This window comes from Camelus dromedarius, chromosome 5 (assembly GCF_036321535.1).
Source record: "Camelus dromedarius isolate mCamDro1 chromosome 5, mCamDro1.pat, whole genome shotgun sequence".
Lineage (NCBI taxonomy): Eukaryota > Metazoa > Chordata > Mammalia > Artiodactyla > Camelidae > Camelus > Camelus dromedarius.
The window spans coordinates 40111600-40137545 of NC_087440.1; the positions used below are offsets into that span (position 1 = coordinate 40111600).

The 25946-nt window shown below is 43.2% G+C and overlaps 1 protein-coding gene and 3 non-coding genes across 5 annotated transcripts; 1 reads left to right on the forward strand and 3 right to left on the reverse strand.

Annotated features, from left to right (window-relative positions):
• Positions 1-273: 273 nt before the first annotated feature.
• On the reverse strand, positions 274-13418 carry EAPP (E2F associated phosphoprotein). Of its 2 annotated transcripts, XM_010986145.3 has the most exons (6): positions 13231-13418; positions 10780-10961; positions 9615-9710; positions 8480-8597; positions 5533-5646; positions 274-846 (listed from the first exon to the last, which is right to left on the reverse strand). In XM_010986145.3, exons 1-6 carry the CDS (start codon positions 13302-13304, stop codon positions 573-575), a joined length of 858 nt encoding a protein of 285 aa, XP_010984447.2. In that variant the 5' UTR covers positions 13305-13418; the 3' UTR covers positions 274-572. The 2 variants fall into 2 exon arrangements, with proteins under 2 accessions (XP_010984447.2, XP_064341960.1); XM_064485890.1 differs by lacking the exon at positions 9615-9710.
• Positions 13419-17242: 3824 nt separating this feature from the next.
• On the forward strand, positions 17243-17406 carry LOC116153747 (U1 spliceosomal RNA). Its single transcript, XR_004137629.2, has one exon. It is a non-coding gene; the product is annotated as a U1 spliceosomal RNA (small nuclear RNA).
• A 3623-nt stretch (positions 17407-21029) lies between these two features.
• Positions 21030-21119, reverse strand: TRNAY-GUA (transfer RNA tyrosine (anticodon GUA)). Its single transcript is given in 2 exon segments — positions 21030-21065; positions 21083-21119. It is a non-coding gene; the product is annotated as a tRNA-Tyr (tRNA).
• Positions 21120-22646: 1527 nt separating this feature from the next.
• On the reverse strand, positions 22647-22810 carry LOC116153702 (U1 spliceosomal RNA). The gene has a single exon (XR_004137592.1). It is a non-coding gene; the product is annotated as a U1 spliceosomal RNA (small nuclear RNA).
• Between the last annotated feature and the right edge of the window lie 3136 nt (positions 22811-25946).

Below are 25946 nucleotides of genomic sequence, written 5' to 3' on the forward strand. Positions count from 1 at the left end.
TTCTATTTTACTATGTTAATTCATTAAGTTTAAGAATACTGGTAAGTACCATCCTTTTAGGGAAAGACCTATGTTACTCAAGGGATCCAATACTAACTCCATGTAATTGTAACAGTTACTGAATACTGTCACTCCATCCTATGGGGTAGAAGGAAAATAAAGATACTTCTTAGCAAACACAATACAAACATAAGTCAGAAAACAGTTTCTAGCTTAAGCACACCAACAGTGTATCAAGAAAAAAAAAAAAAAACAAAAAAACTGAAACAAAGGTTACTTACAACTCCAGGACATTTTAATTCTAAAGAGCTTTAATAAATAAAAAGCCCCAGTTTCCAAATATCTATCAAAAAGGGAATGATCAAAGAGTCCAATCAGAGCTGTGGAAAAAAATTTTTTAAAGGAGGGGAAATAAAGGTTAATAACCATTTTCTTTCAAAAAGATAAAGATAAAACACTGCTTCCTCAAATAACCACTCAGAATGTCACTTGAGATGAATAGGCAGGAGGAATATAACTGTCCATATGTGCACTATATACAGTATTGGGCAACTAAATGCCAGCTTAGCTACTTAGGAATGGCTTGCTAAAACGTTGAAAAAATGAAAGACTTCGTCTTTGTCATAGACTGCCACTTCAGTGGAACATTCAGTGCACATGACTGGATGATAGATTTCTTCCATATCTGTCTCTGCCTGCTCCGCAGCATCTTGGTTAGACTTCATCTTCTTATGGCCTCGCCTTTTCTTCCTGTTCTCTGGGGTTTTGTATCTTAGAATCTCTTCTTTGTTGACAGAACAATTCATCACAAACATTGCTCTATATTGAGTTTTGTATGATTCATGCCTACGAGGAAAATGAAATGGAGAATTTGGATTTATGTTCTATTGTAATAGTTACACATTTAGATAAAACTTGAGAATAATTTACTGAAATACCAACCAAAGACAAGACATGAGAAATGGGATGTTTAGAAGCTTTTAAGAGTTATTTTAGGAATAGGAAGAGACTTATCAATAGATAATAAAAAAATAAATATATCCTCTTTTCTATTGCTCTCAAAGTAATTTTCATCTCAGAAAAAAAATTTTTTTGATTTGCTCTTCAAACTTAGAAAGACAAAGAAGAGTGGGAAATCTGAGAGTCAACGTTTAAGTAATCTTTAATTGTCTTTTCCTGTTGTGACCTGAGAGTCTGCTCTCCTCTCAATACAGGTGGTGTCATTCTAGTCATCATTTTAGTAAAAGCTATAGCTTTAAAAGCTTAAAGAGCATCTGACTTTATGATGTCCACTCTTGACTTACTCCAGCAGTCTAAGGAACAGATAATGCTTCCTTTGTTCTTCTCATATACTTATTATTTTCCTACTTCTTTCTCAACTTATTAAGTTATTTTCCATTTTTCCCCCCTTAAACCTCATGCAAAGAAATATCTGGCTAAAAAGAGTGAACTCAAGTTATTCCTTTATTGGTTCTGAATGCTTCTCCACCACTACCACCATGCTGGTACTTCTCCAGATGACACTATGAAAATTTCGTTTGTAATCCACTGTATTGGGATCCTGTATTAATATGGAACATAATTTTACCAAGGCCAACTTCTACTATTAGATCATGAAGCAACATGGTAACATGGCTTAATTTAAAAGAAAAGCAACTTAAGTACAAAAACATTTTACTTTTTCTTTATTTCATATTCTAGGTGTCAATTTATATAAAAAAGCTTAAGAGTTCAGATGGAGAGTACAAAAACTCATTGTTGTAGATGATCAGAAACCTCAAGCTAGCTAGTAAGAGTAAAGTACATCTGCCTACTCATTAGTTACTAGAACAAATCTACCACCCACAACATCATTTAGTTTCAGTTAACCTGATTCAGAACATGGACTAAACTAAGCATTTATAAGGCTACCAGAGAAAGGAAAAAGAAAAGTAAAAAAAAAAAAAAAAAGGAAAGGAAAAGGGAAAGCGTGTATCTGGATCGATAGAATGAGCGGGAAAAAATGACACAATCATCTCAGTTGATGCAGAAAAAGCACTTGACAAAATTCAACACTCTTTCATGATAAAAACACTCAATAAAATAAGAATAGAAGGAAACCACCTCAATGCAATAAAGGCCATATATAAAAACCCCATAGCTAACATCATACTCAATGATGAAAGACTGAAAACTTTTCCTCTAAGACAAGGAACAAGACAAAAACGCCTGCTTTCACTATTTTTATTCAACAAAGTACTGAAAGTTCTAATCAGAACAATTAAGTAAGAAAAGAAATAAAAGGTATCCAAATTGGAAAGGAAGAAGGAAAATTTTCTTTGTTCACAGATTACGTGACATTATATGTAGAAAACTCTTAATGATTACATTAAAAAACTATTAGACTAATAAATGAATGCAACATAGTTGCAGGGTACAAAATCAACACATAAAAGCTGCTGTGTTTCTATATACTAGCAATGAACAATCCAAAGAGGAAAGGAGAATAGAGATTACCCTAGATGCTGGGGTGGGTAGGAGTGGAGAATGATGAATTACTGTCTAATGGGTACAGAGTTTCTGTCTGGAGTATCGAAAAAGTTCTGGGAATGGATAGTTGTGGTGGCTGTACAATATTGTGACTGTGGTTCGTACAACCAAATTGTACACTTAAAATGGTTAAAATAGGGAACAAGATAAGAGTGCCCATTCTCATCACTCCTATTCAAAATAGTACTGGAAATCCTAGCCAGTCAGGTAAGAAAAAGAAATTAAAGGTACACAAATAGAAAAGGAAGAAGGAAAAATTGTCTGTTTGCAGATGACATGATCTTAAATATACAAAACTCTAAAGACTCCACCCAGAAAATGTTAGAACTAATAAATAAATTCAGTAAAGATTCAAGATATAAAGGCAACAAACAAAAATCTGTTGCATTTTCTCTAACAACAAACTGACAAATTATGAAAATAATCTCATTCACAATAGCATCAAAAATAATAAAATACTTCAGAATAAATTTAACCAAAGAGGTGAAAGATAAACACTGAAAACTGTAAGACACAAATGAAAGAAACTGAAGAAAACACAAATAAATGTAAAGATATCCCATGTTCATAGATTGGAAGAATTACAATGTTCATGCTACCCAAATCCCTTTATAGATTCAATGCAATCCTTATCAAAATTCCAATGGCATTTTTCATAGAAAGAGAAAAAAAATTCTAAAATTTGTATAAAACCACAAAATAGCCAAAGCAATCTCGAGAAAGAAGAACAAAGCTGGAGGCATCACATTTCCTGATTTCTAAGTATACTACAAAGCTACAGTAATAAAAACAGTAAGGGATGTATTAAAAACAAACTCATAGATCAACTAAACAGAATCAAGAGCCCAGAAAAAAACCCATGCATATACCATCAACTTGACAAGAAAGTCAAGAATATTCAATGGGGAAAAGAAAGTTTCTTCAATAAATGGAATTGAGAAAACTGGATATTCACATAAAAAAAAAAAATGAAATTGGAATTACATTCCAAATTGGAATCACAAAAATTAAACTGAAATAGATTAAGACTAATACGTAAGATCTGAAATCATGAAACTCCTAGAAGAAAACATGGGGCAAAAGCTCCCTGACGTTGGTCTTGGCAACGGTTTTTTGGAGATGACACCTAAAACACAGGCAATGAAAGCAAAACTAAACAAATGGGACTACATCAAACTAAAAAGCTTCTGCATAGCAATGAAACAATCAACGAAATAAAAAGGCAATCTATGGAATGGGAAAAATTATTTCAAGTCATTATGAGATATAAGGAATTCATTTAACACAATAGCAAAAAAAAAAAAAAAACCCTGATTAAAAAATGGGCAAAGGACCCGAGCAGACATTTTTCCAAAAAAGACATAAAAATAGCCAACAGGTACACAAAAAGGTACTCAAGATCACAAATCATCAGTGAAATACATACCAAAAGTATGAAGTATCACCTCATACCTATTAGAAATAGCTATGATCAAAAAGACAAGATAACAAAAGTGAACCCTTGTATACTGTTTGTGGGAATATAAACTGGTACAGCCACTAGGGAAACAGTATGGAGGTGCCTCAAAACATTAAAAATAAAACTACCGTATGATCCAGCAATCCCACTTCTGGGAATATATATAAAGGAAATGAAATCACTATCTCAAAGAGATATCTGGGCCCTCACCTCAGACAGGTGATCAAGGTCCACATTAACAATCATAGATCATGTTGATAGTTTGTTCACTTGATATAATGTGATGAAAACGGCACTTTACTTCTATGGTCTTCCTCCCAAAAACCTATCGCAGCATTATTTACAATAGCCAAGACATGGAAACAACCTAAGTGTCCACTGAAAGATGAATGAATAGAGAAAATGTATGTACATACAATAGAATCATAAAAAAAGAAGAAAATCCTGCCATTTTTAACAACATGGATGAAACTTGAGGGCATTATGTTAAGTGAAAAAAGTCAGACAGAGAAAGACAAATAGTGTATGATCTCACTTATAAATGGAATCTTAAAAAAAAAACTGAACTCACAGAAACATAGATTGGTTGTTGGTGGAGGAGGGTAGATGGGTAAAGGTGATCAAAAAGTACAAACTTTCAGTTATAAGATGTACAGCATGGTGACTATAGTTAACAATACTATATTGCATACTTGAAAATTGCTAAGAGTAGGTCTTAAAAGTTCTCAACACACACACACACACACACACACACACACACACACACACACATAACTGTGAGGTGATGGATGGTTAACTAACCTTATTGTGGTAATCATTCTAAAATATATTTGGTGGGGAAGGTATAGCTCAGTGGTAGAGCATGTGTTTAGCATGCAAGAGGTCCTGGGTTCAATCCCCAGTATCTTCATTTTAAAAAAGATGAACCTAATTACCTCCCTCACCAAAAAAGCTTAAAAATAAATAACTAAAAATTTAAAAATAATATAAAATATATTTGAATATCAAATCATCACGTTGTATACCTTAAACTTACACAATGTTATATGTCAATTACATCTCAATAAAGCTGGGAAAATATTTTTTTTAACTTTAAATGGTCTAGTTGACAATAAATTGAATATTCAAATAAAGTACTCTTTTAGAACAAGATTTTTACATGGTTAAAATGATAAATTTTATGTTACATGAATTTTATCACAATAGAAAAAAAAAATAGGTGTATTTAAGAGATTTCGTCATTCTACAACAATATGTGAGGTTTTACTGAACACTTACCAACACTGGCAAGTGCTTTATTAGAAAAACTACTTTGATAACAGACTACGTATAACCAAAATTATTTGTATAAAGATTAGTCATGTAGCACATGTCATACATACACATACGTACATACATAGTCATGTAGCACAAAGGAGAGAACTTTGTCAGAATTCCTAAGTTCCTCAAACATCTATTTCTGATTTAAACAAGGACCACCAAGTGGTATTTTTCTTGTGCACGTGTGTGCATGCACATGTGTGTGGTTACCCTTTATCCATTACCTTTGGCAGTCAAGACACAGTGTGGTCATGCAGGCAGGGCAATTCAAGACAGCATCACTATTTGGAACAGGCTGTTGTTGCTGACGTGGCCTCTGTATTCCAAAACCATGGTAACTAAAACAGAAAAAAAGAAGTGGAGGAGGGAAACAATTAAAGCCAGATCTTGATTTCTAATGCCACTGTCCAATAGAAGAAACCAGTACTCCTTAGAGAAATCATTGAGTCTAGAAATGGGGATTACAACATGAACCTGGGACATCTTGTAGTGCCAAAAAGTAAGGAAATGCTCAAAAAGAAAAAAGAAAAAACCCACAATGAGATAGGTATGTTAAAAGGGCCCAGAGCCAACTGAAAGAGCTCCCAGTGGCCTAAGATGAAAAAATTAGAGCATCAAAATAAAGTAGTATTAAATCACAACCAAAGTATAAATAAATACCCATGAGTCCATGCTGACATAAATGACTTAATAAATAAATGAGGGAGAATAGACAAGTCTCCAATACAAAAGAATTACAAATAATTTATGAAGATACTCTCCCTTCAAGAAGGTGGAGCGTAACTCCCTACTCTTTAAGTCTAGGCTAAACATAGTGACATCCTTCTAAAGAGTACAATACAAAAAGGAGGGAAAGAGTAACTGCATAATAGTGAAACACTACCTCATCAGAGTGATCACGGTAAACATTAACAGTCATACATCATGCTGATAGTACGTGCCCTTGATATAAAGTGATGAAAATAGCACTTCATTTTCATCACTCTGTAGTCTTCCTCCTAAAAAACTCATAATTCCACTCTAATCATGAGAAAAACACTAGATAAATTCCAATAGATATATCTCCCACAATAAACTGTCATAGCCAAGAAAAGCCTAAGGAGACGTGACAACTAAATGCAACATGGTACCCTGGATAGGTTCTTAGAACAGAAAATGGATATTAGGTAAAAACTAAGGAAATCTGAATAAACTATGGACTTTAACTAACAATAATGTATCAATACTGGTTTATTAATTGCAATAAATGTACCATATTAATGCATGATGTTAATGATAGGAGAAACTCTGTGTGTGTGTTGTAAGGGAGTGGGGAGAAATACGAAAATTCTCAATTTTTGGCTCAATTTTTTTGTAAATCTAAAACAATTCTAAAAAAATAAAGTCTATTAATTAAAAAAAAAACCAATAAAGCTATATTTAAAAACAAGAACGTAAGCTCTAAGTGCCTAAGGATTTTATTCTGTCTCATTCCCTGTTGTATTTCAAGAGTCTAGGACAGTGTCTGGCATACAGTAAGTGCTCAATAAATATTTGCTAATTGAAAGACTTAAGCATGAATCTACATATGAAGGCACTAAAATATAAAAGTAAATATTCTTAAAAGGGGCTTATGGTAAACTCTTGAAAATTGAACAGCAAAATGCAAATCATATGGTATTATTCCTAAACTCTTCAAATGTTTGTGTGGAAAACAACTGAGAACATGTGGTATATATTTCATAATTGTTGTTAAATACCTCCAATGTTTAGCAAATTTCAAAACCCAAACCCCAAGAAAATAATCATCCGTTCAACAGACACTGAATGCCCATATAACAATGTAGAAGACGCTTGGGATATAGCATTGAACAAAACGGGCATGATCACTGCCCTTGCGGTGCTTAAAATGTGGTGAATTCATTATTTGAAACTGATTTGGGGGTTCTTAAAAGGCAACTACTGCTTGATGCAGTAATGTGAATAAATCAGTAACATGTTATTTCTTCTCAAGATTATATAACAATGAAACTACATTCCATCTTACTTCACTGACAAATTATGTTACCAGAATCAGGAGCTAGACTGTAAGCTCCTTAATTGTTTCAATATCACTCATAGCACTTAAAATCTTCATTTCACACTTGTAGGTGTGAAAAATATTCATCAAATAACTGCAAAGGGCAGTTCAACGAAGTCCTGCATGGGTGAAAATGGGAGAGGAAAAAAGGACAAAGTGGGGGGATGGAAGCTAAAAAGTGGTGCTCAAAGACCCACACAACATCAAAATCCCTCTGGGCTTGACGAGTACAGATTCCTGGACCCCACCCTAGCTGAATCAAAACCTCCTAGAGAAGACTCAAGGGTTTGCATTTCACTCTCCCCAGCTGATTCTAAAGCACAGGCAGGTGAGGGAAACAGTAGGTAACAGGACTAGGTTGCCTAGCTTTCATTCTTATGGCAAATCAGCCTTTAACAACTCAAATTTGAGAACAAGTATGGAGTTTCTTCTTGGGATGATGAAAATGGTTTGAAATTAAATAGAGGTAGTGGCTGCACAACACTGTGATTACACTAAATGCCACTGAATTGTTCTGTTTAAAATGGTTAATTTTTTATCATGTGAATTTTACCTCATTTTAAAAAATCAAATTTGTAAATAGTTACAAAGAACAATTCAGGAAGAAAATATCCACTCTTCATCCACATAAACTCTTTTTTTAAAATTTGTTGTTGTGGTTGTTCTTAATTTGGGGGAGGGTCAGGGGGAGGTAATTAGGTTTGCTTATTTATTTATTTTTAGAGGCGGTTCTGGGGATTGAACCTGGGACCTCACGTATGCTAAGCACGCACTCTACCACTCGAGCTACACCCTCTCCCCCATCCACATAAACTCTTAATCTCCAAGTAATTTTAAATTGTGTTTATTTGAAAAAAAGTCAGCTTTCTTTCTTGAAAGGAGAGACTGACTAGCTACAGCAGTTCGAATTCAGCAACAGTTGTTAAAAAACCAGTTATCTGATTGAAATTTGCTGGTCTTTCTCAAAATAAAACTATTCAGTTTTATCTCAAACTTTCTTTATGCAGGTCTGTAGAAACATATACACATACACTCAAAATGTGAATATAGTGAAAATCATCTCTTTTAATCATTTTTTCTAAAGAGTCCAAATATTAAATTTAAGTTCTTACCCTCTTCTCTGTGCATCAACCCAGGCCTGATCTCTGTTATCTTTTTCAGGATCATACAGTAATTCATCATTTGTTGGAATTCTGTGTTGTTTCTTCTTTTTTCTCTTGGTCACTTGTGCTAATTTTGAAAATGTTAAGGATATGGCTAAGTATCACGTCTAAAGTTCACACATCTTAAATATAGAATAAAGAATCCCATTTCCTCAGCTACATACTCTTTCTATTTGTATTTTCCTAAAAAAAATTTTTTTAACTATTCCTCCAAATGAAGTTCAGAACTCAGCTCAAATAATGAGAATTCAGTCTCAAAAAGGCCACTCAAAGCAAGCCAAGAATAGAAACTATTTCTGATGTCTTAAATTCTCTCTAAGTTCTCATACATAAAATGCTACTGAAATCAAAACAAAAATGAATGGAAACTTTCAGCAACTGTGAAGCTGGAGAGATCCTGGCTGGACAAGCACGTCAGGTCTAACTGTTCTCCCAGTCCTTTGACCCTCCCCAGAAGCTCCTCAATAAAATGGTTTGATCAAAAAATAAATAAAAACTATGGTCATCCACATACATCAGGCCGACTTCATCAGGTCTATATTTATGTAACAAGTACATAAAAACATAAAATTGCTTCTTTACGATATAAATTTTTTATATGTGTACTCCAGCATAGTTACTGATATAAGTAAGTTAGTTTCAGCTCTTTCATTATGCTCAACTTTGCTCAAATTTTATACAAAATCAATTCCAAAGAACAGAAACGTTGATGAAAAAGCAACAATTTAGGGAAAATTCTGCAAGAGAGTAAAACTATAGAAACTATTTGCAGCTGTAAAAGCAAATGTTGCGGTGCTGAAGATCCTGAAGGAAGAGGGGGCAAAGAGCCCTCCCTCTGAGGAAAGAGGTGCTGAGTCGGTTCCTCCCCCCAGGGATGCCTATGCAACACCAGTCTCAGGCCCACGTCCTCAGATGTGTGTGTTCCCATCTGTTCTTATGAATTAATTCTACCTTTGTTTTCACATCAACTGCCTGCAATTTCTTAAAAGATAAAATTCAGAGAGAAATCCTGGTATCAAATAATTGTTGGGTAAAACTTCTTTCATAAAATATAACCACTACACCTCGTATATTTGTTACCTACTTGCTTTGTCTTCATCCTCAGAATCAGAATCAAAATATATATCATCATAGAATTTTGTTGGAGCCATTCCAATTTTCCCATTTCCTGAGGAAGACCCTATTCAAACCATAAAAGAAGTTTGAAGACTGAACCATACATAACTGACAAGAAAAAAACCTCCATATATTCTTCCATCACTTCAAAGTGATATCAACTCGCTCCCAGTTTCATCTGGGTGGAAAAATACTTTCACGTCAATGACTTATTAGATTTCTGTGCCTTGTGCAATTATAGAAAATTTCATTTCCTTGAATAAGTGTTCCAAATCATGATAAAATTATTCTCTCTCCCTTCCCACCAAGGATTGAAAGCATATTTAATAATGATAAAAGCACATCTAATTAAATAAAATAGCCATATTTTCAAGTTGGCAACATACACATCTCTACCTGTCAGCCATGCAGTATACTGTGGAGAACAGGGAATAAACATCTTGTTTTAAGGGATTTAGAAGAAAGAGGATAAGAGCCCTACAGGAAGTCGGGAGGAATGAGTCAGGACACACTCTTCCTCTCCTCAGTTGTGCCTAGTGCCATGATATTACCTCTACTTAGGTCATCATATGCCTGCATCCCTAATTCTTCCTGCTAATTAACATCTGCTTTTGCTTTTATCATTATCATTTATGCTTTCAATTCTTAACAGTTAATATACAGCATAACAACATGGAAGCCAATGCTGAGTAATCCTACTTTCACAAAGTTTTCAAGTCAGGTATATTTTACAAAGAGATAAAGTATCAAAATGAAGTATGTTTTATTACTTACTAAAATAAGACAGGAATTTGTAGCAACACATCATTCAATCTGCTATATCTGTGCTACAAAACTTTAAAAAAAATTTTATAAGCTAATGTGTCCCTTTTTCCTTTTATCCTGGTGTTAAAATTACACAAGGAAATCATACAAGTAAACAGTACTAAACAGTCTCTTTCCAGCAACACAGGAAACTTCTTCACTGGCAAGCAAAGAAAACTATGCTCAGGTTGCCAAGCACATTTACTCATTCACTCAGTAAATATTTACTGAGCACTGACTGAAAGTGCTGGAGACACAAAAGAGCACAAATAACGTCCCCTGTCATTATGGAGCTTAGGAAAATATAGGAAATCTAATTAAAAGTTTACCTGTTTCCAGAGATGATAACTTATCCTCCATTGTTTTTATGGTGGAATTTAATTCAGCTTCCATTTCTTTTTCAAATTCATCTTCACTAGATGATTCACTTTCTCCAGTAAGGCATTCTCTGATGAGTTTTCGTTTTTGGTCGGGAGTTCCATGTAAAAGCACATCCACTTCATCTTCAGAACTAGAACACATTTCAATCAGAAAGAATGTGAATATTAAAAAATATTAAAGAAAGAATATTGAAACACACATCATCTCACTGCCAAACAATTTTAAGCCCTACAAGGTTGCATTTGATTCATCTGTCATTACATACAGCTATTCTCACTTAATAGATCAACCATTTCTGCATATTTCCAAATATATTTTTAATGTCTGCGTAACATTTCCTCTTGTAGATGCTACACTATACAGTTATTTCTCTTTGCTATTAAACATTACAGTGAACATCTCTGTGTATATAACTTTGTTTCTGTTGAATTCCTTAGGTTAAATGTCTAGAATTAGATACAAACATCCCCCTGACCTCTGGAATTATCACACTACTTTCCAAGAGTATTACACCAATTTATAATTCCATCAGCAATGAAAAGTTTACCTCACAGAACTGGGAGTTTTTTTAAACTCTGGATCCTAAAGTAAAACTTAATATAGGTAACAAATATACAGCTAATATATTCACACAAAATGTTAACAGATAGTAAATGAAACACCTTAGACATTTCTGATGTAATCAATAGTACATAAATAATGTTCAATTATTCATGGTCTTCAACTGATGAAGAGTTACAGACTATTCCTGGGATTTTCTTCTCTATTTTTCTCTTCTAGAACAATGCTTGTGAGCCTTCTGCAGAATGTAAATAAGAAAAATGCAATTCACACCAATCGATTTTGCTAATGAGATAACCTTATCCAGATTATTCTCCCAAGAAAATTCCCCATCTGACATTCCTCATCCTGACCAGCATGCTCCCCTTCTCCATTACCACTATATCCACTCAAGTCCTATTAACTCTGCCTGTACCATCATATCCTAAGGATCTCCAGGCCTCCAAACTCTTCTGTTTCATTCCACCCTTAACCCTGCTGCCAGAATGTTACTCCTAAAGAACTCTCATCACATCACTACCCAACTCCAAAAGAAATCATCTATAACCAACTTCTGAGTACAGCATTCAAAAGAGCCTTCCACAATCTGGTTTCAACTTATTAAACACCTCTCTAACACAATCTTCCTTTTTAAAACAAGCATTGGCTTCAGAGCCTTGAGCAGGCAATACTGTCTAATAACACTGTTTGGTTTTCACAGTATTTATTTTTACAGTTACCTCACCAGTGACAACTGACACAGCAATATAAAGCTTCCTTAAAGAAATTTAACTACAAAAGTGTAAACTGACTTAAAGAAAAATGTTAAATAAATAACAAGATGAATATGGAGATGGTAACGGCAGGATAACTCAAGTTCAGCAAACACTGCTACATTCCAATCAAACTGAATTACTAATTGAGGCTGACATATACCTCCTTTCACAGATTAAACCCATTAACTGAAACTCTTCATAAGAGAATCTTGGAATCCATCCTTAGTCCCCACGACAGAAATCTTCAGAGCAGTCTGATCTCCCATGCCTATAACCTCTCCAGGATAATATGAGAAAACATTGTTATTGAAGTAACGAATTTCACAGAAAGCTTAATCGGACAGACTGTTTCAAGGCTTATGAATAGGATATATTGACAGCTTTAAAAATGGCTAAATTTGCCTGCAAATCTCTTGTCAACATAACCGCAAGTTTCCCTCGGACAGGAAATCCCTCCCTTCTGGAAATTCCCATGGAACTTCATCTGTGACTATCCCAGGTCATCTTTTTCTACAGTGTTCTTCTGAGATACACGTTTATTTTCAAGACATATATCTTCCGGAAATAAAAAATATCTTATTTCTCCTATTCACTGTTAAGCCTGTCGAAGACGAAAATCTTATGACTGACCTCTGTCGCCCAGAGCAAGCACATATAATAGGTGCTCAAAAAAAGTTAAATATTCCCTTATTTCTGTTTATATCAGTTCAGTCTTCATGATGGTCACCTCACAGAAAGTCCCCCACAACATACTTATAATACACTTATTATACTTCCTTTTCATGGATGAGAAACCGAGGATAAGTGACTTGCCTCCAGTCACACTGCTAGTAAGCTGCAGAAGCAGGACTCGATCTCACAGCTTCTGAATCTTACGTGTAATTCCAGAATATGCCCCTTCCCCGCGCCAGGGTCGGCCTCGCCTCCCCCGTGGCTGTGCGACCTCACCAGAACCCGCTCGGCGTCCCGCAGGCGAGAGCTGGGCCGAGGGTCCGCACGGGCCCGGCAAGCACAGCGAGCGGGGGAGGTTAAGGCCTGGTCTTGGCCCGAAGCCTCGGAGGCCGGAGTGGGTCAGGGGCCCACCTGCTCAAAGCCGGCTCCTCGTCGCTAGGCTCTTCAACTGCGTAAGGGTCATAGTCATCTTGAAAGCGGTTCATGGTAGCCTGAACCCTCGGACACCGTCTATGGGCGACCGCACAGCATCTGTTTACTCCGCAAGTCCGTTCCCTAAAACGCTCCGGGAACCACTTCCGCCCTCACTTCCGCGCCCTCCCTGCGCGCCTGCGCGGATCGTCCCGGGGCGAGTGGAGGCGGGGAAAGGGGGGGGGGTAAGGAAGGAGGCGGGGAAAGGGGCGTGTCCCAGCGTCCCGAGGCTTTCCTCCGCAGCTCCTGCTTCCTTGGAAACAGCTGCCTTATTACTGGAAGTAGCATTTGGCACCCTCATAAGCGGCAGTCTCTATGGTGAACACTCTACGTGCAGTGGCTCACGTTGTGACGTGAAAAAGCATCAATCTAGATACTGAGGGAGTTGCAGCCTGAGATCTGGGCCAGTAGGTCTCTGAACACTAGCACCCAACATCCCTCGAACATCCTCGCCTGAAGCCTTTCTGCCTTTTCACGTACGACTGACTCGCCTTCACACTACTCACTTTTCAATCTGACTTCGGCCCCGTCTGTCTACCAAAAAGTTGCTAGGCTGTCACCACTTAAGTCCTAATTACTTTTTCTTAGCCACTTCTTAGTCCTGACCTTTGCTCAGACTTTATCCATTTCCACTTGAATATGTGAGATGAAGCAGATGACAGCCTCTTGATTGTGAGACCGTTTCCTCCCGTTTCTGTACCGGCCTATTCTCAAGTTCTTCCTTCCTTAAAAACAACCTCCCCTTTTCATAATTCCATTCAGATATCTTATTTGATCCTTGCCCTCTCCTCAGATTTCCAATTGCTTGGATATCTCCACCTGCTTCACCACTGGCAATTCAGTCGATGTAGCCCAAATCCAGCTCGACATCTTCCACACCATCACTATACCTCAGCCAATAGCTACTTTTGGCTTAGTTTCTGCTCTCGCAGCTTCCTTCATCCTTACAACTGCTATAGGCTGAAAGTCTTGGAATTGATTGACTTCTTTCTCTGTCCCTCTGTAAGTCCTCAATTCCCAAGTTCTGTAGATCTCTTAGCAGTATCTCTCTCATCCACATCCCATCTCCCCACCCCTCACCTTGACTATTGATATAGACTCCTCCTAACTGACAGCCCTGTTTGCTTTTGTTCCCTCTCCAACCCATGATACTCTCTACTAGCACAGCTTTTGTCTGGACAATTTCTTTCCTAAAAAGTCCTAACATTTCACCTTTACCTGATGATCTGTTGACCTCATCCTGCAGTATTCTTGCCCCACCAAATATGGGTCAACCCCTCATACCAAGCTAATTTCCTATAGATATCCAGCACGATTTGCTGATTTGAGAATATGAGTTATGCCTTCCACCTTTGCTTATGTTATTAGGCTTTTGCTTATGCTAGTCGCAGGAGCACCCTCTCCTACTTTTAATTCCACCATCCAAATCCTACCTGTCCTTCAAGATCCATCTGTAAGCAACCGATGGGTCAGTAACTAGAGAGAACGTTCCTTTAGGATACCTTTTCAGCCAGGAGATGCTGTGGTGACAGTAACTCACACTGTACCATTGCTATGGTGCTTTTGAAGGTTCTCTCTCTATATAGGATCCTTCTGTGCTTTGAAATCCTGTAGTATAAAGTACCACTCACATGCTATGTAACTCCCTGGCTTTCAACTATTGTCCCACCCAACTCTTTTGTGAGATACAATACTCTCCCATGAGTCACGGTGATGTGAAGGAAACACCTGTTGGGGAACCCATTTTTCCTTTTCTGGGAATCGTGGCCCTCCTTGGAGATGTGCTCTTACATCCACATTCATTCTGCTCCACAAAAGTTCAGCTATCACTTTTTTATTCACTCCCATAAACTTAAAATTAAGAGACCTATTCTAAGGAGTTGGCTGTAGTGCTAAGACTTATAATAGAACAACTCAGGACCTGAGCCTGCCATTTTTGGTGGCTGTTTGGGGGTTATATGTGCTAATGATGAACAAGCAAAGAAAAGAAGTATGTAGCAAACAGAGAGAAGCAGGGAGGCTTTCCCCGACCCCCTTGTCAAAAACTATAAGCCCTCAACCCACCCCCATCTCTCCATCCCATCTTCTCTGTCCCTTAATCCACTTTTCTCCCTTCCACTTCATGTTATTTGTTTGCTTATTTCTGTCTCCCTCTTCCATTTCTCTATTGCTGCACAAGAACATCACCCCAAAACTAAAGGGATTCAAAACAAAAACAATTATGTATTTTCATCCAAATATGCAACTTTGGCAGGGATTACTCCACTCCCCAGTGCCTGGGGACTACCCGAGCATCTCTCTTTTCCGTGCATCCTTCTCCACAAAGCCGTGGGCTTCTGTTGAAGGAGATGATCAACAGGCTGTGACCCACTGGTTGACCTTTGAGCTGGACCCAGGCAATTCCTCACCCCTCCCCATCCTTGGAACGGGCACTCTGCCTACTGTTCCCACAGTGGGAGCTGTTCCAAGGATGCAACCTTGAGAGAGTAAGGTGTTATTGAAAGCACCTAGACAGTATACCTGACTGAACCCAGTTAATGCTTCTGTATAAACTTTTAAGACTTGGCAGGCAGGGACAGAGATTACTCCTCTTTCGGGCACCCAAGACAAGTCTAGTAAGTTCCCTTGCTTGTTAAACCTGCTAGCTACCAATTTGAAGTGGCCTGCCTCTTTCTTCACTGTCTCCTTTTGGGGAGGGCTGGAGAGGGGCAGGTGCAGAGAGGTCAATTTGGAAACCAACAGCTTTCTCACAACATGGCAGCCCTGGAGTTGTCAGCCTTCTTACCTGGTAGGTCATCTCCCACACAGGTTTCCCAGAGACCCAGATGGAAGGTGCAAGCCTTCTGCTGACCTAGTCTCAGAATTCCCTGAACATCACCTCGGCTTCGTTCTATTGGTCAAGCTAGTCACTATCTCCAGATTCCAGGAGACGGTAGCCTGTAACTCTAAATAGGCAGAGTAGCTGGGATGTGAAAGTTCTCAGTTTACTGTCTTAAAAGTTGCGTTTGGCTCACCATCTAAAAACAAAATGAGAAATGAACAGATTAAAAGGAATATTTCAGAAATCGTGAATTGACTATAAATCATAAGTCTATTGTTTACAAAGCTCGAGTGTTTTAAAGGTTTCAAGTGTTTTTAAAATATTTTGTTTATATACACCGAACTCAAGCACTGCACAATTTGAGAAGTTGAAGAAATTCGTACTTTGCCCTGGTTTTCTTCTTTCCAGGTTAGAATCATGACTTTTTCTTTTTTCCCGTTCGGTTTCACTAGATTTCCTTGTTGTGTATATTGAAGCAGTTCAGGTCTTGAAGCAGTTTACCAGACGCCTACGCAGGAAGACGCCACGAAAAAAACCGATCCCTTTTTACTGAGGAGACCTTATTACTTAAATGTTTACTGGGGGCAGGGCTGAACGAAAGGTCTTCATAATAACGAAGCCCAGTGACAATGACTTCGGTCGGACTTCAGAAAACAAAACAGGCTGAAACATCCTTTTTGTTGAAAGGAAGATGAGACCTAACCCGACTCCAGACCCAGCCTCTTAACTACCAGGCGACTTGCCCATAGAACTCCCATCTTCGCTGGTTCTCTCCAGGTCCGGAGCCGTCTCCGCGCGCCCACGCCCTCCCGACACAACACCTAGAGTCTCCTGTGGAAATAAGTAGCTTCCCGCAACCAGTACAGGGAAGAACAGGACCCTGGGACAGCCGGACGGGGGCGTGGCATATGTAGACGAGCACGCGCGCAGAGGCTGCTGGGCACGTTCCGCCTGGGCCTCCACGTCCTGCGTGTGGATAACCCGAAGGCTCCCGAGGTTGTTCTCGGGGTGGACGAAGCTGGGGTGAGGGGCGTGCAGGGGGCGAGAGCGCGGAGGCGGCGGGAGGGAAGTGACCGTGGGTGCAGAGCCGGGCGAGCGCGAGGGTGTGGGTGTAGGCGGGCTTAGCAACTCATACTTACCTGGCAGGGGAGATACCATGATCACGAAGGTGGTTTTCCCAGGGTGAGGCTTATCCATTGCACTCCGGATGTGCTGACCCCTGCGATTTCCCCAAATGTGGGAAACTCGACTGCATAATTTGTGGTAGTGGGGGACTGCGTTCGCGCTCTCCCCTGGTATTCCGGCTTGTTCAACGAAAGGCGCGTTAGGTGTTGAGTTTCGTGAGTCTTTCTCTCGTGTGGAACGCTCCGGGGGAAAAGAAAGGTAGACGCGGCTGCGTGGTCTGAAAGATCGGCCGCACTTACTTTCTTTTTGCGAGTTCTACTAAGAGTCAACACTGTAAAAAGGTTCCTGGGCTTATCTCACGCGCGTGGAAAATCGGAGTTTGAGAAACCCTGACCTAGTAGACTGGTTTGTTTACTTTTGGCCCCCGGTAGGTTCTAGCTCTTGAGTTCGGGTAAGATTAATAATACTGTGACCTTCTTCCGGAAATCACACAGCGTGCCCCGTGTAGCTTCACCACCAATGTCTCTGAACATCGTTTGCTTGAGTGTCTGCCTGGGTGAGAGCTTCAAAAAACAGTCCCGAGTCCTGGGAGAGAACCCTAATAGTCAGTCAGTACCATAAGCCTCCAACCGAGTTCCTTCAGCCCCTTCTCATTTTAGGAGAAATATAATCATTTTGACAGACATCAGGAAAATGCAAGTCAACTGTAAGCACCTTATTTCGCTCACATATCTGCCCCTTCTCGCCGTCTATTGCTTCAGCCTGATTCAAGCTGGGGGGGGGGGGGCTTTATTTTTTATCCTCTTAGGGTCTCCGAAAGGGCCTGAGAATTAAATGGACATAAAAAAGGAGAAAAACACCCAGATTGTTACATGTACTTGGGAGCCCCCATAGGAAAATGAAGACCCAAAGAAGCGGCTAGGTGGGTCTCCAAGGAACCCTGGTTCCTTTCCCTGTTCGTGGTTCCTTTTCTTGGAGAATGGTATTTCGAGACCAAAATCTGGTGCTTTGTGTTTATTAATACGGGGATGTCATTGCTATTATAATGGCCCTGTTAACTATTTTACTCAGTGGATTAAACTCCATTATTATCATTTCCTCGATTTGGCAGTGGGAACGCTTTCAGATTGACTCCTGTGTGCTTGACATGTCCCCGAATCACTCCCTGTACATTTCTTTACTTTCTGGCACCGCTACATGTTCCAGGCTTGTATCTTCCCCACCTAAGAGGCTCGGCTCATCTCCCCTGGATGCTGATGTGCCCCTCCCCCCTCCTGCCCACAATGACCTTGGCTCACTTTCTGTTGCAGGGAGGCTTATTGGGGAGCAATGGAGAGCGGGTGTCAGGCTTGGAGGGAAGAGCACATCCAGGGCTCAACAAGACCGAGATACCCAACCTTGGCTCCCCTCCTTCGCCCTGATTCCTTTGGCAGATGCAGCTGCTTCCTGAAATAGGTCAAGGTTCTGCGAACTTCCTGGAGAGGCACTGGAGCCCAGAGGGAGGGGCAGAGAGCACAGGTGTCCAGCCTGGACTCCATGCAAACATTTCTGACCCCACCTGGTGTGTGCCCACCACCCAAGATCGCTAACCTAGCCAGCAAAATTCCCACAGAGGGATAGCAAGACGAGCCGAAGTGGCCTTCCTTCAACTGAGTGTGTCACTTACTCCCTGCCCAGGCATTGGGGCACCTCTGCACATTTGAGGGTGAGGGGCAGTGCCTCAGAGGCCCCCCACTACTCTCTGTGGCACCCAGACAAGAAGAGTTGGCCATACTGAGGCTCACAGTCCCGTGTGCTGGTCACCAAAACCCAAACCCCCCACCCCCCAAGCTAGGATCCTAAGGGTTCCACACCTCCACATCCCATCAGGGGTATATATCCAATGAAGGCCTAAGGTTCTATCTTTGGTCCCGGTGTGCTCATCTCTGCAGATGGTGACAATCAAGGCTGGGGGCTCTCTATAGCTACAGAGCAATAGAATCCTCCTGAAGATCACCTGTCAGGCTGCACGGCCTCCCAGACCCGTGGAGATTCCACAGACTCCAGCTCAGTCCATCTTACTTAGCATTGGGACGGTGACGAAGGCTTAGATGGCAGGGCGGCCACCAAGAGGAGCTTGCCAGGAGAGGAAGACGTGTGGGGAAACACAGTCTCCAGCTTGAGAGGCAGGATCGGAACCAAAAAAGAGCCTGTGGGCTCAGGGGTCAGGGAGGGCAGCTGCCGTGCCCCCAAGGCTTCGGAGAGCCACACTCCCTTTGGGGTTCTGCCTTGAGTCCTCCCCGGGATGGGCTCCACTGTCAGTCGAGCCTCCGTAGTCTTCTTCCCAGGGGAAGAAAGGGTGCGAGGACCACTCCCTGGCATTCTCTGCACCCACACTTCCCACCCCCACCAGGCGCTGTCCCCAAGGCTCCTTCTGGGTGAAAGCCCGGCCCATTCCTCCTGGTGCTCTCTGGTTGGGCCTCGGCATCTTCCTTTTCAGACTCTGCCAACTTCACCTTAAGGGCCCAGCAATAAAGGTAGCCAGCTGGTCAGAACCCACAGGCCAGTGGTCTGTGCAAGAAGGTGAATGTGTGCGCCCCTCCCTGAGGACAGTTCCCACCTGCCTTTCCATCCCACCCGCCACCCCTCTGCTCCCTGCCATCAGCCTCCGATGCCCTGACTCTCTCAGGGCTCTCTGAGCTCCAAGTCTGTGCTTTTCATGTCAATCTGCGTCTCTCTCTCTCTCTCTCTCTCTCCCTCCCCTTGTCACATAGAGCGAGAGCGAGCGAGCGAGCGAGCGAGAGAGAGAGAGAGAGAGGGAGGGAGAGAGAGAGAGAGGGAGAGAGAGAGAGACAGTGAGGGAGATGATAAGTAGGTAGGTAGACCCGTCAGATGTAGCAGAAGAATGGGTGTGGGGCGTTCCCCCACCCTTCTACCGAGCGTGAGCAATCGCGGCTCTTTCAGCAGGAACTCAAACCTCCAGCGGCCACCAGCATAGGTGGGAAGGCATAGGAAAGCTGAGGTTTCCCCGGGGCCACACCAGGGAACTTCAGACTGACCGGAAACCTGGCCTCTGAAGTTCTCATCACGACTGTCACGGCCCACTGGGAGCCCTCCTGTCTGTTGCTCCAGCCAATGTCACCTTCCGTGCAGGCGCACAACTGGCAGGGGCTTGGAAATCTCGGGGAGGCAGCTCCGCCCCACAAATAGATTAAGACGCTTGGGAAGGTTTTCTGTCTCCCCAGGTCTGTGTATTTATAGACCATATGAAAGGCAGGGAAGGAGAGAGACAGATTGGGAGATTGAAAGACTGTAACTGGGAGAGACACAGACAGTGACCGTCCTTTGGGGGTCAGAGCCGGGGACTGAGCCCGAGACTGAGAGAGAGTTTTCAGGAAGGATGCGGTGGTTGTCCCTGACCCGTGTGATGGCCTGTGTGCTTGTCGACCTCCAGGGCTTGAGGTGAGCAGCTCCTGCGTCCCACCTGTTTGGCAGGGATCTGCGTTTGTCCAGCCGAGCGGCGCTGGCCCTCGGAGCCCGGAATAAAAGCCGACAGGGCGGGGGACGTGGTGGGGCGGCAGGGGCTGCGCGCTCGGGGAGGAGCAGAGCGGGCTGCGGGCGGGCGCGGGACTGCGAGCGGCGGGAGCGCGTGGGTGGGTTCCCAGGCCACCGCCCACACCCGGCTGTGCGGGGGTCCCCCAAAGGCTTTCCGGAAGGGAGGGTGCTGCGCCGCTGCAGGGCCTTGGGCGAGACAGAGGCGCGGCTGAACCCAAGGGTGGTGCCCTGCCCGAGGGCGCAAAAGTGACGCTGCACCTCCTTCGAGCCGGAATCGAACCAGCGACCTAAGGATGTCCACATGCGTCCCGCCTACAGTCCTCCGCTCTACCAGCTGAGCTATCGAAGGGTGCACGTCTCCAGGCCTGGGCCCTCACTTTTTATTGAAATGACGGAGCCACGACACTGGGACGTTCGAGGTGGGACCCTCCGTGGGCTGCTTGGGGAGAGCGGTGCACGCGGCCCCGTGCGGGCGGCCGGCGGAGCAAACCCTGCGGCGTGCCTGCGGCCGGGCCTCGGTGGTGGCGGGCATCGGGCGGCGATGTTCACGATGCCTGGGCCCGGGCGCTCACCTGTGGCCTCATTTCCGCCCCCCGCGCCCCTTTCTCCACGTGCGGACCGCAGCAGTCCGCCGCCGGAAAGCGGGCAAGGGGCGGAGGGGCGGCGCGTCGGCACATCGGATGCGACCCTGTGGAAGGGGAGACTCGGCGGAGGAGAGGGGAACCCACGGGAAGGGGCACCGGGTAGGCGGCTGAGAACCGCCGAGCACCTGGTGGTTTTTAAGTGCCTTTTGTTCAAAATACTCCTTTGGCCAAAATGGTCCTTTTTGATGCGCCTATGGCCTATTCTACCACCCTTCAAACCCCTCGTCATCTTGCCTGGATGACACAAGTCTAAAATCTCCTTGCTTTCTCCCTGCCACCCTTACTGCCAGAGTGATTTTCTTTCCTTTTTGAGGGGACCTTGCGGGGCGGGGATCAGTTCAAGCCACTTCTCTTGTCAAAACCTTCTCGTTCACCCAGACTTAAGTCCTACAGAGGGAGAGGGGATAGCCCAGTGGTAGAGTGTGTGCTTAGCACACACGAGGCTCTGGGTTCAATCCCCAGTACCTCCAGCAAAAAGTAAACAGGTAAGTGACCTTAATTACCTTCCCCCTCAAAACAAACTAAATCCTTAACAAGGGTCTACAAATCCCTCAGGATCTTAAGCCCCACCCAGTCACCTCTGCCATGCAATTTTGGTACAACTCTTTAATCATGCCCTGGACACGGGGCCTCCTTCCTATTCTCCAAACACAGTCCTGCCTGAGCCCTGGCTCTAGGGATCTTCGTGCTAGGGATGCTCTCCCCCAGATAGCCCTGAGACCAGTGCCCTCACCTCCTCAAGTCTTCTCACATTGACACACTCACAGCAACCTGCCCCTCGCAGCGACTCCTGACCCTATCTGGGTACAGAGACCAGGGGTTCCGCAATCGGATGAGAGGGTTCCTTCCAGTCTTTCCTGCAAAACCGAGCGCCTGCCCACTGCTGAGAAATCAAATACTCTCGCGCTACGAAACCTCCTGCACAAGTGACTGGCAGCTTTACAGATTCAACCTTCCCAGAGAGTGATTCACCAACAGATCCTTCCAAGCTTCACAGTCAGAACTAGCTTTAGCCAAACCTGAGCCTGGTTTTTCTTATGGGGCAGGAACCCTACTCCGTCCCACGTCCGTTTCAACTTTTGCCAGACAGAACGCCCCAACCAGCCCAGCGCGACGTACACTAAACGGAACACTTGATAACAAATTAACGTTAAATTAAGTGTATAACAACTAAGACTACTAAACTGACAGACTCCAAAAGAGTAACTACTTTTAGTGGAACCGTTAAAGTCCAGGGGAGAGCGCGAACGCAGTTCCCCACTACCACAAATTATGCAGTCGAGTTTCCCACATTTGGGGAAATCGCAGGGGTCAGCACATCCGGAGTGCAATGGATAAGCCTCGCCCTGGGAAAACCGCCTTCGTGATCATGGTACCTCCCCTGCCAGGTAAGTATGAGTTGCTAACCCCGCCTACACCCACACCCTCGCGCTCGCCCGGCTCTGCACCCACGGTCACTTCCCTCCCGCCGCCTCCGCGCTCTCGCCCCCTGCACGCCCCTCACCCCAGCTTCGTCCACCCCGAGAACAACCTCGGGAGCCTTCGGGTTATCCACACGCAGGACGTGGAGGCCCAGGCGGAACGTGCCCAGCAGCCTCTGCGCGCGTGCTCGTCTACATACTCCACGCCCCTGTCCAGACGTCCCAGGGTCCCGTTCTTCCCCGTAGTGGATGCGGGACCTACTGATTCCCACAGGAGACGAGGTGTTGTGTCGGGAGGCCGTGGGCGCGCGGCGACGACTCCGGACCTGGAGGAAACCAGGGAAAATGGAAATTCGACAAGCCCGGCGTCCCACAGTTAAGGATTTGGGTCCGGGCTCGGGTGCTTTGCGTCCTTTCAGCAAAAAGAAAATTACCGCCGATTTTTGCCCTCGCCTGCTCGTACTTGTCTTCTAACAATCGAAAAGTCACGAAAGCCTTTTGGTCGCTTAACGTTAAGTGCTAACGCCGCCTTAATAAGAAAGCGTAGTCATGTTTATTCATGTTCTTCTCAGTATAAGTGACATGAAGCGCTTCAGAAGATGTAGTAGACTAACCTAATAACGCTGGTGCAAAAACCCGTTTCTTTTTTATAAATAGCAAGCCAGGTGAAAGCGCTAAGCGGTCAGTTCCACCGCTAAGCGGTCAGTTCCACCGCTAAGCGGTCAGTTCCACCGCTAAGCGGTCAGTTCCACCGCGGCCAGGAGGGGTCTCCCGGGAGCGCAGTGCTAGGGTCAGGCGCCCTTCGTCCTTGACTCCTCCTGTTACCCCAGCGGCAAGTTTCCTCTGGTTCTTTCTGACTTGGACTCTGTCAAAGATAAACAAAAGAGGTAGTGGTTAAAGTTGTGGAAACTGATTTTATTCAGGAAGTACTGACAGGAGGGGAAAGAGCTGAACTCTGTTCCGAATTGTGCTGAGGGGATTTGGGCGTTTTAAAGGGAGAATGAGAGGAGGGGGCTCCGTGGATTCAGAAGTGAAAAACTACAGAGGGATGGTCCGTGTAAACACCGGCCGGCTGTGTCTGTCAGCTGTCAGTTAGGGAAGTTAGGATGGATCCTCCCACAGAGACTGGGAGAGGTAGGGTCTATCCTGCCTGAATACATTTCAAAGGAATGGCTCCAGTCCTTGAGAGAGCCACTTTGGGATTATAAGAGAACCAGGTTCACAACTGTAAGCCCTTTTGTTTTTAAATTTTTATACAGCTTTTAAAGGTTACTTCGCATTTACAGTTATTACAAAATATTGGCTATATTCCTCATGTTGTACAATACATTCTTAAGCCCATCTTATACCCAATAGTTTGTATAGTCCACTACCTCACCCCACATTGCACCCCTAACTGGTAACCACTAGCTTGTTTTCTATATCTTAGTCGGCTTCTTTTTTTTTTATTATATCCAATAGTTTGTTGTATTTTTTAAGATTCCACCTATAAGTGAGATCATACAGTGTTTCTTTCTCTGTCTGACTTATTTCAATTAGCATAATGACCTCCAAGTCCAGCCATGTTGCTGCAAATGGCAAAATTTCATTCTTTGTTTATGGCAGAGTGTAAGCCCTTTTAAATAAATGCCCCAAGAAGGGAATGCTGGGGGCCTATGTCCCATGTTGAACCTTCTCAGACAAGCTTCTTTAAAAAAAGTTATATTGAAGCATAGTTGATCTACAACGTTGTGTTAGTTTCTGGTGTGCAGCAAAGTGGTAAGTTGCTATACATATTCTTTTCCATTATAGGTTATTGCAAGACATTGACTATAGCCGAACAGTAAGTAGGTCCTTGTAATGGGGGCTGGAGGTCAGTCCCAGCGACAGGACTTTATGCTGCTAGAAGCCATGCTAGGGCCTGGACAAGTCTCTTAGTGCAGGAAATGGTTTGGATGGGTTGTTGTCTGCTGAGAGTTCCTCAGTTCTCAACTTAAGAAATTATCTGTTTTGTGATCAAACAAGGTAACTCTGCACCTCCCGCGGAGTGAACCCTGGCTCCTGGCCCCTTCTTTTATATCCTGATCTCCTCTCTGATGACACCGGGCGCTTGTCCATTCAACTTGTCCATCAGCAACTGTTGACTGCATGACCTGTGCCAGACACTGTTCAGGAATCTGGGGACAAAAAGGCCTCTTGGTGCTCATATTTTAGTAAGAGAAGGGGGTGTGGGGGTGGGAGAAATCGACAATAGACACAATAGATAAATTAATGAGTATGTTAAGTGTTAAGAGCTATGAAACAGGAAAAACTTGAGGAAGGAAAGGGGGTCAGGAGTCGCTGCGAGGGGCAGGTTGCTGTGAGTGTGTCAATGTGAGAAGACTTGAGGAGGTGAGGGCACTGGTCTCAGGGCTATCTGGGGGAGAGCATCCCTAGCACGAAGATCCCTAGAGCCAGGGCTCAGGCAGGACTGTGTTTGGAGAATAGGAAGGAGGCCCCGTGTCCAGGGCATGATTAAAGAGTTGTACCAAAATTGCATGGCAGAGGTGACTGGGTGGGGCTTAAGATCCTGAGGGATTTGTAGACCCTTGTTAAGGATTTAGTTTGTTTTGAGGGGGAAGGTAATTAAGGTCACTTACCTGTTTACTTTTTGCTGGAGGTACTGGGGATTGAACCCAGAGCCTCGTGTGTGCTAAGCACACACTCTACCACTGGGCTATCCCCTCTCCCTCTGTAGGACTTAAGTCTGGGTGAACGAGAAGGTTTTGACAAGAGAAGTGGCTTGAACTGATCCCCGCCCCGCAAGGTCCCCTCAAAAAGGAAAGAAAATCACTCTGGCAGTAAGGGTGGCAGGGAGAAAGCAAGGAGATTTTAGACTTGTGTCATCCAGGCAAGATGACGAGGGGTTTGAAGGGTGGTAGAATAGGCCATAGGCGCATCAAAAAGGACCATTTTGGCCAAAGGAGTATTTTGAACAAAAGGCACTTAAAAACCACCAGGTGCTCGGCGGTTCTCAGCCGCCTACCCGGTGCCCCTTCCCGTGGGTTCCCCTCTCCTCCGCCGAGTCTCCCCTTCCACAGGGTCGCATCCGATGTGCCGACGCGCCGCCCCTCCGCCCCTTGCCCGCTTTCC